The sequence below is a fragment of the Heptranchias perlo genome, chromosome 30, assembly GCF_035084215.1.
Source record: "Heptranchias perlo isolate sHepPer1 chromosome 30, sHepPer1.hap1, whole genome shotgun sequence".
Taxonomy (NCBI): Eukaryota; Metazoa; Chordata; class Chondrichthyes; order Hexanchiformes; family Hexanchidae; genus Heptranchias; species Heptranchias perlo.
This window is the reverse complement of record NC_090354.1, coordinates 3,723,496-3,744,120: the sequence shown is the minus strand read 5'-3', so window position 1 is coordinate 3,744,120 and position 20,625 is coordinate 3,723,496. Positions and strand designations below refer to the sequence as shown.

The window sequence follows — 20,625 nt, the reverse complement described above, 5'->3', positions numbered from 1 at the left end:
GAACGCTCCCAGAATCCCTTTGGCCAGCAGCTAGGAGATGTCAATTACTGGCCTGGTCACTTAATCAATTTTCCTTTTCCTGATTGGCAGTCTCTGTACAGCGTCCCCCACTTGGTGCCACTCAAATCAGAAAGTGAGCAAAATCCAATCTAGTTTAAATCAGTGCTCCAACAAGAATCTTTAATTAGTAACCATTGGCACTGGGCTCCTCTTCCTGACAACATGGACACCTAATGCAATAGTACTGAGTGCAATATTCATGCATAGATGCATTGTGCATACACCTTACCATATGTGTCAGCTTTGGCTCAGTGGGTAGAACTCTCACCTCCGAGTCAGAAGGTCATGGGTTCAAGTCCCACTCCGGAGACTTGTGCACAAAATGCAGGCTGATACTTCAGTGCCAGTACTGAGGGGGTGCTGCACTGTCGGAGGTGCCGTCTTTCGGATGAGACATTAAACCGAGGCCCTGTCTGCCCTCTTAGGCGGACGTAAAAAAAATCCTATGGCACTATTCGAAGACTAGGGGCATTCTCCCTAGTGTCCTGGCCAATATCTATCCTTCAACCTCGATCATTAAAACAGATTATCTGGTCATTTATCGCATTGCTGTTTGTGGGATCTTCCTATGCTCATATTGGCTGCCCGGTTTCCCTTCATTACAAGGCTGTCCTGAACTCATGCAAGATGCTATATAAAGCAAGTCCTTTCTTTACCTCGTCAACTTGGTCTCCTTTGTGCTGATCTCCATTTTGAGCGTCTCGGTTTCCTGCTTGAGTTGTTTCACTTTATCTACAGCTTTCTCATATTTCTGTTTCGATTGCTCGACAGTGGCCTGGGCTGACCCCATCTTTGCCAGCAAGTCCTTATAAAAAAGGAAAAGGAAACAAATCCAATGAACAGAAGTTATAATTCAGCCTGTGCCTCTCTGATACGGGTAGCGGCATTGTGTGATGTGGTACTGAGCTTTACAAGCAAGGATCAAAGACAACACTTGCCGGTCAAGGAGGAAGTAGGGGACGGTGAAGGAGACCGAAGGCAGCTTTCGAAGGGAGGGGGGCGAGCAAGTGAGGCAAAGTGACTTTGGGTAAGAATTTCGGAGAGCGGGGGGAAGCAACTGAAAGGTCAGCTGCTGAAGATGGAGCTGGGGAAAAGCAGTAGCCCAAAGTCAGAGGGTTGGAGAGTGCAGGCCAGGACATATGGCTGGAGAAGGTTGGTCAGGTGGGGTGAAGACCATGGAGGGATTTGAAAATGAGAATGGAGATCGTGAAATTGACTTGCTGAGGTGACAGGGTGTGTGGGAGAGGATTTGGGCAGAAGTTCTGGTTTAGCTGAAGCTGGTGATGGATGGAGACATGAATGCTAGTGAGGAGAGCATTAGATGAATGGATTTTTATGAAGGCGTGGGTTAGGGTTTTAGCTGTGGCTAGGGAAGAGACAGGAGTGTAAACAGGCAATGTTAGGAGGTGGAAGGATATGATCTTGACAACAAGTGATATGACAACCAACAAAATGGGGCTTTGGGCCACATTAATTCATGGAACCATGGCTCAAAATGTAAGGGAAATAGAACCAAAAAAAAATATTCAGCCAGGGTTCCCACTCCTGATTGCTAGCCACAAACCCTGCTGAAAAGGGCAGGTGCGTGGCATTGGCAGGAGTATGGTGATTCCCTTCCATGGGTGAACAGCCCGTCTACACTCACAAGGGAATAATGCAAATTAGATAAAATATCAGCGGGCACCCACAGGCCTACACCCCAGCAAGAGTCAATGTGTTCAGGAAACAGGAGAACATTGCAAAGGGTCAGATGGGGAGCAATCCAATCTACAGTGGAACAACACTACCAGGCAACAGCCGTGGTTCAGTGGGTAGCACCCTCGCCTCTGAGTCGGAAGGTTGTGGGTTCAAGTCCCACTTCAGAGAATTAAGCACAAAATCTAGGCTGACATTTTAGTACCGTACTGAGGGAGTGCTGCACTGTTGGAGGTGCCGTCTTTCGGATAAAACGTTAAACCGAGGCCCCGTCTACCCTCTCAGGTGGACATAAAATTACAGGAAGGATGTGATTGTACTAGAGGGGGTACAGAGGAGATTTATGAGGATGTTTCCAGGACTGGAGAATTTTAGCTATGAGGCAAGATTGGATAGATTGGGGTTGTTCTCTTTGGAACAGAGGAGGCTGAGGGGTGATTTAATTGAGGTGTACAAAATTATTAGGGGCCTAGATAGAGTGGATAGGAAGGACCTATTTCCCTTAGCAGAGAGGTCAATAACCAGGGGGCATAGATTTAAAGTGATTGGTAGAAGGATCAGAGGGGAGCTGAGGAATAATATTTTCTCCCAGAGGGTGGTGGGGGTCTGGAACTCACTGCCTGAAAAGGTGGTAGAGGCAGAAACCCTCAACACACTTAAAAAATACCTGGATGTGCACCTGAAGTGCCATGACCTACAGGGCTACGGACCAAGTGCTGGGAAGTGGGATTAAGTTGGGTGGCTCATTTTCGGCCGGCATGGACACGATGGGCTGAATGGCCTCCTTCTGTGCTGTAAATTTTCTATGATTCTAAAAGATCCCAGGACACTATTTTGATGAAGAGCAGGGGAGTTCTCCCCGTTGTCCTGGCCAATATTTATCACTCAACCAACATCATTTAAAAAAGATTACCTGGTCATTATCACATTGCTGTTTGTGGGTCCTTGCTGCACGTTTCTTACATTCCAACACTTCTAAAGTACTTCATTGGCTGTAAAGCACTTTGGACATCCTTGAGTCGTGTAAGGCGCTATATAAATGCAAGTTTTTTTCTTAATAAGTGTACCTGTAGAAGGCAGGAGTGAGGTTTCGCTCAGCCCTCTCAGGCCCCATTGGAGGTTCCGTTTTCCAGGCACCACAGAATGGTCTCGATGCTTTATTACGTAAAAATGTGTGGCAAATTTTTTACGCTAAGTTTGATGAACAATCCTGTAGCCAGTGAGTGATTTTTTTTATATATAGAGTCAGGAACCTCAGTTATATTTACAAACAACATCAAGCTACATTCACCTGGTTTTCCTTTTGTGTGTTTGAACATACTGCTTCTTTTTCAGTCAATTCCTTTCTGAGCTGTTCTACTTTTTCACTCTGTGCTCTCGTTTCCACCTCATTATCCACCTTCTGTTCCAACATTTGTTTCTCGATCGTCATCATGTCCTTCTGTTGTGTACAAGAAGAGGGGAGGAAAATTACCATTCCAACACTGAGAAATGCATCCACTGCATAGTGGGCCAATAACAGGGTATCGATAGACTAGCAGCAAAACGTGCTGGAATTATACAGCAAAGTCCGTCAGCTTCTGTGAAGAGACAAGATAGGTTTATGTTTGGGGTATAGATCTTTTGTCAGAACTGTTCTTACCGGAATCTAAACCCAAAGCATTAGCCTGTCTTTTCTCATTAGCTGGTTCATGTCAGCACTTTGTTTTTATTTCTGATTTCCATTAATTAAAATATTTTTAATTGTGAAGAGGCTATATTACAGTATCTGCCTATATACTAAAGGGAGGTGTCTGTAAAACATTGTGGTTTGATACCAAGGAAGCAGCTCACAGGAAGGAGCATTCAGTTGCAAAGTAATTATTTAGTTCGCAAAAACAAGTTGAAAACTATTTATCAGTGTTCAGATCTCAAGTTCCACAACTCCTGCTCTTTAACAATAACAAGTTGCATTTATATAGCGCCTTTAACATAGTAAAACGTCCCAAGGCGCTTCACAGGAGCAATTATCAGACAGAATTTGACGCTGAGCCACAAAAGGAGACGTTAGGACAGATAACCAAAAGCTTGGTCAAAGAGGTAGGTTTTAAAGGAGCGTCTTAAAGGAGGAGAGGTGGATAGAGATAGGGAGGGAATTCCAGACCCTAGTGCCTACACAGCTGAAGGTACAGCCGCCAATGGTGGGGCACTGGAAAACGGGGTTGTGGTTAAGCCGCATAAAATTTCACTAAAGGTGATCTGTGTAGGTTTTAATTTTTTTTTTTGGTGAATTTTCTGCTCATCAAGTTGGCAGTTAGCGCTAGGGAATGGAACACTTTTTCCACTTAATTCACACAGTGCACTCAAAGTCAGGTATGGTACAGGTTAGATGTAGAGTACAGTTCCCTCTACACTATTCCAGTAAGAGCTCCTATGTCCAGTAGCACACACTGGACATGAGGTACAGCTCCCGTTACACTGCCCAACCTCAGAAAAGCATCGTATACTAGTGTGACATGTACATCTTCCTCATCAAACATCATTATGGTTGAGACTGGGGGCAATTGAAAATTTCAAAACTGAGATCGATAGATCTTTTGTTAGGCAAGGGTATTAAGAGATATGGAACCAAGGCGGGTAAATGGAGTTAAGGTACAGATCAGCCATGATCTAACTGAATGGCGGAACAGGCTTGAGGGGCTGATTAGCCTCCTCCTGTTCCTATGTTGTGGTCTCTGGAAAAAAAAAACGGTCAGTTGAGTGCCAAATTGTGCTGAATAATGAAGAGTTTTGTGCTGTGGACCTGAACTCACTAAGAGCTGGATTGAAACTGTCCCCGAATTACTTCACTTCAGACACAATGGGAAGATTTTCAGCTGTTTTTATGTTGCAGGCCTGGTCTTAGGAGGGAAACCTAAGTGTGCTGCTTGCCCATATTTACGTTCGATTGGTACAGCCAGTCTTCCATGTGAATCAGTGCCAAGTAGATCCCAGTATATTGCACTTACACAGACTGGCAGTAACCAATTTGACCAGTGCTCACGGACAAAGTACCGGCACCAGGACATCAGAACCTCACGTATCATCCACGTGTTGTCATGACACAACATCATGACATCAATACAGGGATCAATCAGAACAACCCGTTAACTGGGCCCCAGCACGACTGACAGCAGTCAGGAAGATCTGGTTTAAAAAACACTGTAAAAATCCAGAGAGTTTATTCTGCAGCTGCCACCAGCTATAATCAGGCCAACGTGAGTCAGGAGCCAACGATACAAGATTGGTCTGTGCAGTTCTTGGAACCAGATACTGTTGGCAAAAGGACCATATTCCAAGCAACTCAGCCTCCACAAGCCTTTGCAAAGGGATTTTATAGCAATACCAAACTGTGCAGATCTTTTTAAGAGGAAAAGCCCTTTAAATGCAAATTCATACCTTGTTTAAAATTTATTTTTGCAATTAAAAAAAATCCTCTTGGAAACTGAGCAACTCCTAGAATATTTAACAGAGAAATCCTGACACAACTGCAGTGCCCAAGATTGTTAGCTGCACAGCCATTAGCACAGTTCCAATGTACCTTATTCATCTCCAGTGCTGCAGAATGCTCTTCCTTGTCTTGTTGTGCCTGCGTATCCAGCTCTTCGATCTTTTTCTTTAGGGTTGCGTTTTCCTCCATTAGTCTCAGGTTGCTGTCCTTCAACTCATCTTTCTCTCTTTCTGTTTCTTCAAGTTTGTCCTATTGCAGAAATGTTTCAGGAAAACAGGAGACAAAATATGAGACACATTAGAATCGTTGTGGAGTTTTCACAAACACCCAACTATCTCCCTGTGAAAATTGTAGGTACTGGAGCTAATAACCCTGGTGACTGCAGGCTGGCACTGTAAATAAAAATAAATATTTGGGAATAATCGGTACCTGGAAATGACAACCAAGAATAATCTCATTGACGTGGTATCCGCTCCATCACCAAGACTGTCTACTTACACCTCCGTAACACTGCCCCTCTCTGCCCCTGCCTCAGGTGATGTGCTGCTGAAACCCTCACCCATGCCTTTGATACCTCTAGACTTGACTATTCCAATGCTCTCCTGGCCGGCCTCCCATCTTGCACCCTTCGTAAACTTCAGCTCATCCAAAACTCTGCTGCCCCGTATCCTAACTCGCATCAAGTCCCGTTCACTCATCACCCCCATACCTGTTGACCTACATTGGCTCCCAGTCTGGCAATGCCTCAGTTTTAAAATTCTCATATCCCTCTGTAGCCTCGCCCCTCCCTATCTCTAACCTCCTCCAGCCCTACAACTCCGCCGAGATCTCTGCACTCCTCCAATTCTGGCCTCTTGCACATCCTTGATTTTAAAATCGCTCTACCACTGGCGGCCGTGCCTTCAGCTGTCTAGGCCCCATGCTCTGGAATTCCCTCCCTAAACCTCTCCACCTCCCTCTCCTCCTTTAAGACGCTCCTTTTAAAACCTACCTCTTTGACTGAGCTTTTGGTCACCTGTCCTAATATCTCCTTATTTGGCTTGGTGTCAAATTTTGTTTGATTACGCTCCTGTGAAGCACCTTGGGACGTTTTGCTACATTAAAGGTGCTATATAAATGCCAGTTGTTGCTGTCATCGTCATAAGCCAAAGTCCGAGCAATTTATAAGAACCACGTGACCCCCCCCCCCCCCCCCCCGAGATGAAACTGCACCTGGAAATCCGTATCTCAGTCTTTCCCTCCAATTTTCTCACCTCCTCTCCTGAAGGAACTGACTTTTGCTGAGAGAAAGCCCAAAGGTCGCCAGCATCCAATGAGTGCCTCACCCGGGCCTAATCTTTGTGTATGTGCCTAGATATTGAGTGTTGGTCAGTTTCTCAATCTCAAGGGGGTGTCACAGTCCAGCCCAATCCTGTCCACACGCACTTTCCAATACACACACACACACACACACACACACAGCAAAGCCTGTACATCAGTTTCATTCGAGAATGCTTTCCTCTGAGCAATTGTCAGAGGAGAGCACAAGATAAATGTTAATGAAAGGCCAGTCAGCCCACCTAGGCTCTAAAAAAAAAATCTACAATTCCTTCTCCGCCCCCATCACGGCATTTAACTGTCGGTTAAATGACTTTGAGATTGTTATTGATCCTCCATGCAACAGTCGTGTGATGCCCACACTCAAGGACTAATGATTGTAATATAATCACTGGAAGTTTATGGAGTAATAATGTACCGATAATTACCAGGAAATAAGTTAGTGTATGTGAGACAGAAGTAAAATTAAACCTGTTTATTAAGAACTACACATGGTACATGATTTACCGTGCACACAAGATAACAGCCAATTCCCACCATTTAGTACAGTGTTACTCGCTAAATTCCTGTCGAATGCCACAACCCCATCCAACGTCTTGCTCAAGATCCACTCTCAGAAATGCTGCAGTGATGGGACATGGGTCAACACCTGAATTCCTCACATGGTGATCTCCCAAATTCCATCGTCCCACCATGACCAGTTGCCAAGTAGATGCCCAGTTGTTTCCTCACAGGAAGGGGTGGGGGGGATGTATCCATAGCACCAATAGTTCTATTTTAATGGGGCCCATTTACTTGCCATATGGAAATGGGAGATAGGCCTGTCTCCTAATAGCATTCCTTGGCTTTCTTTTATTGGCGAGCAAGAAAAAGTGAGGGAACAGCACAGTCAACATTCCAGCGGAGGAGAAGCACGAATGGAGGCCCAGAAACATATGGCAGCAGCAAGCATGCTGAGGGTCACAGATAAAGGAAAGGCAGGCAGAAGGGCTGTTTTTATGAGCATCACTGATTTAAAACATTTGCGTCTTTGACTCCCAACAGATAATGTGCAGCCCCAGCTAACGGTCACACCAAGAAACCCTGCAGTCCAGCCTAACTTTCAGCAAATGTTGAAAACAAAACCCTCCAGCTCTTAAAACAACCATCTACAAAATTTCAGCAACGTCAGTGGGAGGTTTGCAAAGGAATGTACTGTACAGACCCGACTCGGGGACCCAGGCGACTTTAATCACTGCAATAAGAACATAAGAAATAGGAGCAGGAGCAGGCCGTACATTTCACAGTTCATTGATACTGGAATTATTCAATTTATTCATTGCTGCCACAGCTGACTCCTGACACCAATTAATTTACTGAGAAACATCCCACTAAAATCAGGAGTTCTCTACAGTATGAAGGAAAGTAAACACAACTCTTTTTTCTTTTAACTCCATCAAATCCAGTCTCTGCAGTACTGTGGTCACGGCTCCTTCGAACTAGTTCCTGCCAAGTTCCAACTACGCTGTAGTACAAGCTCGGTTTCACGTGTTCAAACGAAGATCCATCACAGCACCTCCTACCCTAACATATTCCAAGGACCTCAAAACCTCCACTACTCTTCCCTTCTTCCAACAATCCACACATTTTTTAAAACCCAATCCTTATGGCACATAACCTTTACTTCATTTAACTCTCATACTCTCTTAAACTTTGATGGTACCCCATATTGTGGGCCTCAATAAAAAGTGGTTTTAATATGCTGCTACATTCTGCCGTTTATCCCCACCTGCTGCTTTTGTCCATGGCAGATCTCCAACAACTTGCATTTACATAAGCGCCTTTAACGTAGTAAGGACAGATCAGCCATGATCTAATTGAATGGTGGAATAGGTTCAAGGGGCTGAACAGGTTACTCCTGTTCCTGTGTGAAACGTCCCAAGGCGCTTCACAGGAGCGATTATCAGACAAAAATTTGACACCATTCCAAATAAGAAGATATTAGGACAGGTGACCAAAAGCTTGGTCAAAGAGGTAGGTTTTAAGGCGCATCTTAAAAAGGAGGGAAAGGTGGAGAGACAGAGAGGTTTAGGGAGGGAATTTCAGAGCTTAGGGCCTAGGCAGTTGAAGGCACGGCCACTAATGGTGGAGCCATGAAAATTAGGGATGCTCAAGAGGCCAGAATTGGAGGAGCGCAGAGATCTAGGAGTGTTGTAGGGCTGGACCAAAAATAGATTTCAAAAATGATATCCCCCTAAATGTAACCAAGGTGATTTTATCCCTTAAGAGATTAATTGCTTTGTACCAAATGTAGCTCCCTCGGATTGACCCTACTTAAGGGCGCTGAGCTTTAAAAACTAGATAACTGAGAAAATATTTGTGCTATAACAAAAGTGACTCACTTGTGTCGTGATGATGAGCATCTCCTGACTGGAATCACTGTCCAGGTTCTCAGACATACTGGAACTGGTCAGTCTGAACCCAAAAGGTGTGCTTGCCCCACGAATCTCCCCCTTCTGAGTGACATAGCAGAACTGGTAAAAGTCAATATTATCCTTTGGGAGATAATAAGCTGGAAGAGAAATAAAATATACACGCACACGTGCATGCATAATGATGAAGTATTATTATTTACGATCTTCAGTAACAATGAATTAAAATACTACTCAAAAATCAGACAAGAACCAAGTGCCGCCTTTCCAATCTCTCAATTCTTCAACCTACTGGAACAGAAATCTGATTACTCCCCTTCCCTTTACTTTCATAATCAATCAACCAATAACATGAAGTAATGTAATTGTGGACAGAACATCCTAATTTCCTACACATAGGAACTCCCGGTTCAAAGTATTTACTTTTTGACCAGTTTGGTTTTCCGCAACAGGAAGTGCTTGCAAACTAATTATTTTAAATCTGTGTCCTCTGGTTTCCGACCCTCAAAACGCTTCACACACTAGTTCTCCCACAGGGTGGTGTGAAGACCCTGCACGCTTGTGTGTTAGGGCTTGAGAGATGCCATTAGTTAAAGGGTTGGTTACACTTTGACCCATAGGCTTGTACTACAATGCTGGAGGTCATAGAGGCTTAGGCAACATCCTTATATCAGGAAGGGGAGGAAGAGGAGAAAGAGAGAAATCTTGAGGAAGAATACTTCAGAGATTTCAACAGATCTGGGGAATTCTCCGAAGACTGTGACTTGAATTTATAATCCACCGAATGCGAGTTCAAACCCCACCACGGCAGTTTAAGAATTTGAATTTAGTTTTAAGAATTCTGGATATAAAAAAACTGGTATCAGTAAAAGTGACCACAAAGCTGTTGGATTGTCGTAAAAACCTGACTGGTTCATTAATGTCCCTTAGGGAAGGAAACCTGCCGTCCTTAACCGGCCTGTACGTGACTCCAGTCCCACACCAATGTGGTTGACTTTTAATTGTCCTCTGAAGTGGCCTAGCAAGCCACTCAGTTGTATCAAACCGTTACCCAATAGCTCAAGAAGGAAGCCCACTACCACCTACTCAGGGCAACTAGGGATGGGCAGTAAATACTGGTCTTGTTAGCGACACCCATATCCCGAGTACCAATAATTTAAAAAAATTGCATGGCTATCTGAAGGCCTTGCTTGCCAGCTGAAGTATCCTGGTTCCTTTTGATCCCAGTGCTCAAAAAGGATGCTGGATATTTGGGATGCTTTCAAGGTTCTCTGTTGAAAGAAGCTTACCTTCAAACGTCACTTGCTGCTGCCGCTCCACCTGACTGTCCTCCTTCGGTAAAGGGGACCAAACAAAAGTGTGGTAATCACGAGCGGTACTCCAACCGACCTCGAGTAAAAGAAAAAATGTTAAAATAAATCTCACTTCAAACAGCTGCCAAAGTGTATCTAGGGGAAGAAATCAAGCATGCAGAAGTTTATTCCCAAAAGCAAAAGGATCCTGGGGTTATTCTCAAAGTATCCATTTGTTACCTAGTCAGAAAAGACAGCAGTGGAAGAGGCAAGAGGAGTGGGCAGCAGTTCAGAGAGGCTAATTCCACGTCACTAAAACATGTTATTTGGTGATGATCACATTGCTGTTTGTGGGACCTTGCTGTGCGCAAATTGGCTGCTGCATCTCCTACATCAGAAGTGACTACACTTCAAAATACTTTATTGGCTGGAAGGTGGAAGGGGCCTTGGTTTAACATCTCATCCGAAAGACAGCACCTCTGAATGCAGCACTCCCTCAATACTGCACTAAAGTGCCAGCCTAGATTACGTGCTCAAGGTAATACATAGTGGATACATGGTAGATAATGGATAGATATGTTATGGATACATGACAGATGGATGGCTAGATAGATATAGGTAATGGATATCCGATAGAGAGATAGATAATGGATGCCCGACAGATATTGGACAAACAGGAGTAAGTTACAGGCTACAATCTAATCGAGGAATTTAGATGTTTCCTTTATAAAATAAAGAATACCTGGAAAATGAGTCACAGGCTGGAATCTAATCAAGGTTTGGTTGGTTTATATTTAGAATAGATAATTGAGAGTTTTACAAGACACCTTCTCTGATCTTTGCAAAACAATATGAAAATGATGATTAAGGGAAAAAACTCTAGGTCTAGGATATATAACAAACCGAGAGAAACCATCACTACAGACTGAAATACAAACAACCCTACCATTTTTCTTAGAAAATTAACCTTCCTGGCCGAAGAGTATTTAAAAAAAATGCCATTTGGAGGTTCAAGGTCTGTAAGCAGTGTGAACTCCAGAGAGGATTTTCTTTCATTCCTGACAGCATCTGGTGGGACTCCTGAGAATTTGGGTCAAGAGTTATAAACTGTTGGGACATTCCTGCTCCCAAAAGCTCGATCTCGGTTATTGTCTTAAACCCATTCTGAGATTATCATTGGTGTCCAGTTACCCGAATCACACATTCCACATTCGAACCCTAGTCATCCAATTCAATGGAGCCATAAACGAAAAGCCTCAGGTTCAATATCAAATCTGTGCTCAGTTATCTGATATTAATACGAGTCACAGGAGGGATGGTATCATTGGGGGTGAGGGTGAAAAATCGGCCGGGATTTGCATTCTGGATCAGTATCCAGTGACTCCTGTTGGAAAATGCACAGTTGGACTTTGGGCGACTACAGGTTGGCTGTGATGTCCCTCAAAGGTGAATAGCCTGCTGATACTAACTGACGTGACTCACACACGAGGACTGGCTACTTGAGTGAAGTCCTGGAGGCCAGCCAGTGCCTGTGGAACTATACCCCAATATTATATAGAACTTACAGCATAGAAACAGGCCATTCGGCCCAACTGGTCCATGCCAGTGTTTATGCTCCACACAAGCTTCTTCCCATCCCTCTTCATCTAACCCTATCAGCATATCCTTTCTGCCTCGTGTTTACCTAGCTTCCCCTTAAATGCATTTATGCTATTCGCCTCAACTACTCCATGTGGTAACGTGTTCCACATTCTAACCACTCTCTGGATAAAGATGTTTCTCCTGAATTCCCTATTGGATATGTTAAGGACTATCTTATATTTATGGCCCCTAGTTTTGGTCTCCCCCACAAGTGGAAACATCTTCTCTATGTTTACCCTATCAAACTGCTTCATAATTTTAAAGACCTCTATCAGGTCACCCCTCAGCCTTCCCTTTTCCACAAAAGAGAGCCCCAGCCTGTTCAACCTTTTTTGATAGGTATAACCTCTGAGTTCTGGTGTATGAGATGCTCTGATTGCTGCTATTGTAAAGCTACCATTAACTCATTTAAAATAAAGTGGTTAATAATGATCAGAAAATCTAGGCTAGTGGGTTGAGGAGAGGAAATCGGGTTGGGAAAAACATCCACTGTCAGTGCTAATTATGTAGTACATAATTATTTCTTGTGGCTCAGTGGAAGCACAGAGTCAGTGCCTTTCTTGCCTGAGTCAGAAAGTCATGGGTTCAAGCCCCGTTCCAGAAACTTGAACACATAATCTAGGCTGACACTTCCAGTACAATACTGAGGGGATGCTGCACTTTTGGAGGTGTCATTTTTCGGATGAGACATTAAACCAAGACGCTGTCTGCCCTCTCAGTTGGATGTGAAAGATCCCATGGTACTATTCGAGAAAGAGCAGGGGAGTTCTCCCCAGAGTCCTGGCCAATATCTTTCCCTCAACCAACATCTACAACAGATTATCTGGTCATTTATTTAATTGCTGTTTGTGGGACCTTGCTGTGCGCAAATTTGCGCAGGGCTTCCTACATTACAACAGTGACTCCAATCCAAAAAAAAATTATTTCATTGTCCTGAGGTACTCGTCTTGAGTACTGTGTACAGTTCTGGTCACCACATTCCAGAAATAATGCGATTGCACTCTCTCTAGTGCAGAGGAGATTTACGAGGATGTTGCCAGGACTGGAGAATTTTAGCTATGAGAAAAGATTGGATAGGCTGGGGTTGTTTTCTTTGGAACAAAGGAGGCCGAGGGGAGATTTAATTGAGGTATACAAAATTATGACAGGACTAGATAGACTGGATAGGAAGGACTTATTTCCCATAGCAGAAGTGTTAGTGACCAGGGGACATAGATTTAAAGTAATTGGTAGAAGGATTATACGGGACCTGAAGAGAAATTTTTTTCAACCAGAGGGTGGTGGGGGTCTGGAACTCACTGCCTGAAAGGGTGGTAGAGGCAGAAACCCTCAACTCATTTAAAAAGTATTCGGATATGCACTTGAAGTGCCGTAACCTACAGGGCTACGGACCAAGTGCTGGAAAGTGGGATTAAGCTCGATAGCTCTTTTTCGGCTGGCACGGACACGATGGGCCAAATGGCCTCCTTCTGTGCCGTAACTTTCTATGATTTTATGATTATGAGGTTGTGAAAGGTGCTATATAAATACAAGTCTTTCTTTTTCTTTTGTAGTTGGTACTAGCCTAAGTGAGATAAATGATTAAGTTCCTAGATCCTTGGGGCTTCACGAGGAGATCCAGGTTATCTAGAAGGTCATTAGATTTCAGTCTGGTCGTTAATTTCTGTATATTTCTGTTGCGGTGCATTTAGTAATAAAAATATTTTTTGCAACGTTAACATTATTTTCACGGGTGTTGCTGACATGATCTTTTGGAAGTTAGGACGGGACATATCGGTATTTTCGGGGGTGGGGGGGTTCCCAGGAGTATGCCGCAGGGAAGAAAGTTGAAAACCATTTAGATACACGGGGAACAGGGACGCTGTTTTGAAGTGGTTAATTCCATTTTTATGATGTAGGATTCGAGGATTTTTACTGGTGTTTTGGGGATTGCATTCCATCATTTTGTCCATTTATAAATAGGGCCATTGCTTTCTGGTGAATAAATCAAATAGAAGGCAGCCCACCAGCACCTTCTCAAGGAAATTAGGGATGGGCAATAAATCCCAGCGTTACCAGCGATGCCCACATCCAGAGAATGAATTTTTTTTAAAATTCAATTTTTATTATATGCAATTACTGGATTTACCCCAGTGTTTTGGGGGTCATATTCCAGGATTCTGTCCATTTTCAATTGAAAAGCACAAAATAATGACCCTGATATTTTCAAAAAGTTTTAAAAATCCTACCTTGAAAATTCCAATCCAATCCTTCTTATGGGGATTAATCCTGGGTGTCAGTGTGTAGTTGCATCTTACAGGAGTGTCCGTCATGTACAATTTTTCCACATTGACGAAAATAACCTGGGCAAAGGTGCTGGAATACAGTGACGAGGTGTCGGTGTGTGGCTCTCCTTGGCTTTCGTTCATGGTGCTCAGCCTGAAGGAACGCAGAAAAAGAAAACGTGTTTATCGATAGTACGAGGCTTTTGTCTCCGACCATCAGCAGGATTCCCTGGTGGAGAAGAGGAACAAAAAAACACTCGTGGAACGCTCTTAAACTGGTTCCACCCGGTGTTCTGACAAAGTGTTAACTTTTCTTCCTTTCTCCGCAGATGCTGCCTGACCCGCTGAGTGTTCCCAGCATTTTCTGTTTTAGTTCCGAGTGGTTCTGATTGTCATACAGGTGTATCATTATAATTTGAATTGAGAGTACAGATTGGGCAGGTTATGGAGATTTTCCTTCTGGTTTGATTTGCAAAAAATTAAGGATTCAGTTTAAAGCGCCATGTGTCACAGGGTAGACTGGAGGTCAGAATTTACTGTAGCTGGCAAACAAACAGCACCTGCTGTTAGTTAGGCTTGCTCTTGCCCTTGTTTAATTTCCATGAGCTTTTGCATGTCAAGTTGCTGTAAGTGAGAGATTGAAACAGCACTGTGCCCTCTACTGGGCATCTAGGACCTGTGAGAACAGGGCAAGCAACTGTGTATCTCCTTAACCAGAGACTGAAGCATCGTTAATGAACAATGCAAAGTCTGAACCAGGACGTGTCAGTTAGAATAGCGAATTCAATGTCAATCAGGTACACAATGCAAAATAAAGAGAGGGAAAGAAAGATTGGATTGAGAAAGAGAGAAAAAAAAAAGACAGAAAAAGTTCAAAAAAATGTAATTAAATTTTTCAAAAACCAGGTCCAACAACAATTAAAATCTGAAGGAATGAGACTCCACACTTGTAAAAGATCATTTTCAGGGCCAGAGTGGTTGTTTGGCAGTAATTAAGACTTTTCACACCGTTAAAAGAGTACTTGGTCTGAAGTGGACAAGCCCGAACTTTCTGTGGTGAATTTAGTTTGTATCTACTCCGCAAATACAGGAACTTCACGCCGTTCAATGCATCTGAATGGTGAGGCAGACAAGATACCGTTTTCAGGAAGCTAACGGCGGAGCGGCACATCTCCGACCCCAACTTTTGGATTTTTGCGTTTAACCGCGCATCTGCCCTCGCCTGAAGTTGCTGTGCGAGTTGCGCATAAATAACGGCGAGCGTCGTTAGCCTCACCGTTATTTCAACGGTAAATTCTGGCCGAAACTCTCTGGGGGCAATTTTAACCTAATCTGCTCATTGAGAAACTAACGGGATCGGGTGAAACACTGGCTTTATACCCCGCCTGATTTTACTCTCCATTGAAGTCAATATTGAACGTGATGTAAAACCAGCGTTCTACCTGATCCTGCGAGTTGCCTGACGGGAGGGAAAGCTTAAAATTATCCCATTTCTGTTTAACATGCTAATTAAGTTTGGCCAACTAAATCAGCACATGCTCTTCTATACTCATATTTTAAATTTAGGACTAAGCAGTTTGAAAATGGCACTGCAGATGAACGGATATTGAGATCACACGATCTGTGAAATTTTACTTGTTTGTTTTGCCCAGATTTTTTTTTACTGCTAAACATTTCCATTCTGCACTCACGCTCTGAGATGAATGCGCATTAGGGCAGGTCTAACGGTGCTCGATTTTAAGAGAAACTATGAAAAATCATTGAAAATTGACAATAAAAAGCACCACGGCCATACTCAGTCACAGAAAACAGTCCCAGCCCTTACTCTGCTTAGTTTCAGATCTCAGACCTGCTGCATTCGGAAAGGGGAGGAATCAGATAGTCTTACTGCCCGTTGGCAAGGAAACCCTCAATTAGGGTTACCTCACTGCTAGGCTGTGCTGATGCTGTCAATTATCAGGAGTTCCCCAGAACGGATTCATTGAAAACAGAAGCAGGGCCTGGAGTTCAAACCAGTCTGAGGGCTGCTCCGGTGACACCCGACCCCTAGACGTTTTGTGATACACGTGGGTCAGGCTGGTTGGAAGTCATGTCTCTTCTCTTTTGTTATTTGCAAAAGAGCAGCTCTGGGAAGCACAAATACATCCCTCCATAGAGTTACTGCAGTGGCCCAGCAGGGAGGGAGACCATACCCCACGGTCTCCATGCCAACAGATAAATCGACATTTAAAAAAAAATCAAAATAACCTTCAGGTGAGCTCCTCTGTAAAAAAAAAGAGCAGCACTTTAAATAAGAAAATACTCCCCTAGACTTTCTTTCTCATTTATTACGCCAGTGGCGTCCAGAAGGAGCTCCCTAGAGTTTATGTAGTAAAATGTTAATCAAATAGCAGATATCTGCAGATAGTGGTGAATAATAAGAGTTTCCCCAAACACATTGAAGACTCATCATTCACTAGCACCTGTAATACACGGTACATGGGCCATAATGTTTATACAGGGTGCTTCACAGAACCTGCAGGGTATCTGTAAACTAACTTGGAAATATTGTGAGCCATCGTCAGAGGTGTGAAAAAGAATAAATCGTAAAATCATCATTTTAGTGAGATTACAGCAGCCCGACTGGGGGTTCACTGATTGGCAGTTGGGAGGGGAATCAGTGTTGGGTACAAGGAAGAAATAGCAAAACCATCAAATCAACAGGATTTGTTCTTAGCCCAGTATCAAAATGATGAGCTGCACACAACACTACTGGCTAACTGTTCTACGGAAAAGTTCACAAGATTTATTATCCAAACAAATGTATATTATTTTGAGCACAATAATGTAATAATTTCCAAATTTACTTTTGTTTACTTCAACACCTTGCAGTTATGTAGCTTTTTTAACGCAGTAAAGCATCCCAAGGCATTTCACGGGAGCATTATCAAACAAAATTTGACACCGAGCCACATCAGGAGAGATGAGGACAAGGTCAAAGAGGTAGGTTTTAAGGGGCATCTTAAAAGGAGAGAGAGAGGGAATTCCAGAGCTTAGGGCCTAGGCAGCTACAGGCATGGCCGCCAATGGTGGAACGATGAAAATTGGGGACGCGCAAGAAGATAGAATTGGAGGAGCGCAGAAATCTCGGAGGGTTGTAGGGCTGAAGGAGGATACAACGATAGGGAGGGGTGAGGCCGTGGAGCGATTTGAAAACAAGAGAATTTTAAAATCAAGGTATTGCCGGACTGGCAGCCGATGTAGGTCAGCGGGCATCGGGGTGGTCGTTTACATACAGGAAAGCAAACGTGAGGGGGAAATAAAAAGAAATCAACCTTACACGGAGGGGAAGGGACGGTGAAAAATCAGCTAAAAATCCCACTCCAGGTCACCATCAGTGTATTCCTGTTTGGAAGTATGTGCGGATGGAGGGTGAGGGCAGGATCGGGCAAGGCTGTGATGCTCTCAATAGTTGAATATCCTGCAGACGCAAAGGGTGGTGGAATCTGGAATTCCCTCACCCAGAAAGGTTGCGGATCAATCAAAATTTTCAAGACTGAGATTGACAGATTTTTGTTGGGCAAGGGTATTGAGCGGATTGCATCAAAGGCTGGTAAAGAGAGTGGACGGACAGATCAGCCATCATCTAATAAAATGGTGGAGCAGGCTCCAGGAGCTGAATGGCTTGATCCTGCTCCCATGGTGCTCAATGGATAGGGTTACTTAAGGAAATATCACTTGGGTAGAGTACCAGAAGGGATCGGTTAGCCATGGAACTGTATCCCAGCAAGTAGCCAACGCATTCAGAAGGGGAGAAAGCAAAAAATAAAACACGTTCAGAACTATCACCATTTGATAACAATTGCATCTCACCACAAGCCAGATCTTCGTTTTATGAGCTCGAAAGAAAACTTCCAGCTGTACCTGGGAGATATTTAAAAGTTTTACTCTCCTCCCCCACTCTCTCTCTCTCTCCCCCCCCTCACACCATTATGTACAAAGTTATTGTCAGTAACCATAGTATCCAGAGAATAAAGTCTTATTACAAACTTACCGGAGTAAACTCTTCGAAACAGCGCTGATGATGACACCAGGTTCAAACTGAAAGTAAAAGGCAGAATCTTTAACACGCAGCTACGCACTTACTCAATACAGTAATAAAGATAAAAGTACAATTAAAACTAGAAATTTAAAGAGGGGAAAAAAAATTAAAACACAAACTTCTCTGCTGCAGGCCCCGGAGTTTATTTTATTTTAAAAAGCTAAAGTTTTTTTTTATGCGACGCGAACTCCGTCATAAACCATTAAAACCCCGCAGCTGGGCGAAGTGAAGAGGCTTGGCGCCCCGGTGCACGCTGGGAGTTGTAGTTGTTTTCACCGCCCCCTTTACAGCCGCCACTGCGCAAACTCGGACTCCGCCGACTACAACTCCCGGTAGCCTCCGCGGTGTTGTTTACCCTCTCTGTGACTCGAACCAAAAACTTGGGAAATGACTTGTGAACCAAAAGCGAATGTAAATGAGGAGTTTATTTCCCTTTCCTTCCCCTCCCTTGTTTTATTTTAGGCACAGTATATTAAAAAAAAATTAGAAAAGTCATTTAAAATCAACTGATCTCCAAGTAAATACTCTTTGAATGTTTTTTTAAAAAAGTTTTGAAGGAGTGTATTGGAAATTCAGTGAATGCTTTGTATATGGATTTTTTTTTAAAAAGCGTTTGTCAAGGTGCATGTTGATAAAAGTAAGGTGCACCTTATTAAAGGGAATGTGGCAATATGGATAGGAAGTTGACGAAAGGACAGAAAATAAAGACTAAATGGTTAATGGATGTTTTTCAGACAGGAGACATGGTGAACAGTGTTATTCCTCAGAAGTCAGTGCTCTTTCTCACATACAAATACATATATAGAAAGAAAGATTTGCATTTATACAGCACCTTAACCTCGGGACATCCAATGAAGTACAGTGTAGTCACTTGTAACATAGAAAACACAGCAGCCAATTTGCACACAGCAAGGACTCATAAACAGCAATGAGATAATGACCAGGTAATCTTTTTTAGAGATGCTAATTGAGGGATAAATATTGGTCAGGAGACCATGGAGAACCCCCTTGTTCTTCTTCCAGTAGTGGCCAAGGGATCTTTTACATCCATCTGAGAGGGCAGACAGGGTCTCAGCTTAACATCTCATCTAAAAGATGGCACCACCAACAGTGCAGCACTTGAGTGTGGGCTCATGTCTGTAGTATGGGGCTTGAACCCACAACCTTCTGATTCAGAGGCAGGAGTGCTGCCCACCAAGCCACAGCTCACACATGTGAAATAAGTACAGCCTTTGGAAAGCAGCTGGAAATTGTTTCCCCGAGTGACATGTAGATATTTATGAGTTTTTATGGCTGTGAAATCGAACTATAAAATCCCAGATACTTGGGTAGAGAAGGTTCAAAGGAGATTTGATAGAGGCGTTCAAAATCATGAAGGGTTTTGATAGAGTAAATAAGGAGAAACTGCTTCCAGTGGCAGGAGGGTCAGTAACCAGAGGACACAGATTTAAGGTAATTGGCAAAAGAACCTGAGGTGACATGAGGAAACATTTTTTTACACAGCGAGTTGTTATGATCTGGAATGCGCTGCCTGAAAGGGCGGTGGAAGCAGATTCAATAATAACTTTCAAAGGGGAATTGGATAAATAGTTGAAGGGGAAAAAATTATAGAGCTATGGGGAAAGAGCGGCGGAGTGGGACTAATTGGATAGCCTCCTTCTATGCTGCATCATTCTATGATGATTCTACGATTGCATCCAGTGCCATACAGTCTCTCTGCGACCCTGGCAAAGAGCACGGAGCAGCTTGCCTTTGCAGTTGGCTTGATTTACATAACAATTGTAATTAAATAGATGGGACAAGTCAGCAGCATGAGGGAGAAATCCTCACGGATTGAGTCCGAAACAGCTGGATAGCATGTTTAGTGACTGCAGACTGCCCTCTGCAGTGTGTCAGCTGTTTTCAATAACCCTGCTGGCCAGAAGCTCTGACAGCCAGAGACCGTCTCAGAGCTCGCAGCCAGAAAAAAAAGAGGCTACAAGAGGCCAACGGACTGTCAAGACGATTGATTTACAAAGAAAGATTCTAGAGGAAGATTTACATATCAGTGATTTTAACCACCAGAGATTCCTCCATCTGTAGTCCATGGTGCCACTGGGGTTTGCTCCCTTCCCCCTTGTGTATTGCTCTGTTCAGCCACCGTGAGCATTGCACAGCAGATGTTGGAAAGGGCTTGTTTGATAGGACTGGGGGAAGACCAGAGTGGGGCTGGGTGGGTCCTCCATCAGGTACCGAGTGTATCTCCCCCCATTACATAGAATTACCTCCAATTTACAGCAGAGAAAATAGGCCATTCGGCTCAACTGGTCCAAGCTGGTGTTTATGCTCCACACGAGCCTCCTCCCTCCCTGCTTCATCTCACCCTATTAGCATAACCTTCCATTCCTTTCTCCTT

At 43.6% G+C, this 20,625-nt stretch overlaps 1 protein-coding gene across 2 annotated transcripts in view; it reads right to left on the bottom strand.

Moving 5' to 3' along the window:
* LOC137299833 (calcium-binding and coiled-coil domain-containing protein 2-like) overlaps window positions 1–18,464 on the bottom strand; it is a 41,289-nt gene extending 22,825 nt beyond the window's left edge. Inside the window, exons 1-8 of one of the 2 annotated variants that reach the window (XM_067968749.1) lie at window positions 18,350–18,464; window positions 18,183–18,229; window positions 14,114–14,303; window positions 10,242–10,341; window positions 8,923–9,092; window positions 5,315–5,473; window positions 3,047–3,196; window positions 717–865 (exon numbers count right to left, since the gene is read on the bottom strand). In XM_067968749.1, the coding sequence (XP_067824850.1) occupies window positions 717–865; window positions 3,047–3,196; window positions 5,315–5,473; window positions 8,923–9,092; window positions 10,242–10,341; window positions 14,114–14,293 (908 nt within the window). In that variant the 5' untranslated portion in view covers window positions 14,294–14,303; window positions 18,183–18,229; window positions 18,350–18,464. The remainder of the gene's footprint in view (window positions 1–716; window positions 866–3,046; window positions 3,197–5,314; window positions 5,474–8,922; window positions 9,093–10,241; window positions 10,342–14,113; window positions 14,304–18,182; window positions 18,230–18,349) is intronic. The other variant, XM_067968751.1, reaches the window with a different exon arrangement.
* Between the last annotated feature and the right edge of the window lie 2,161 nt (window positions 18,465–20,625).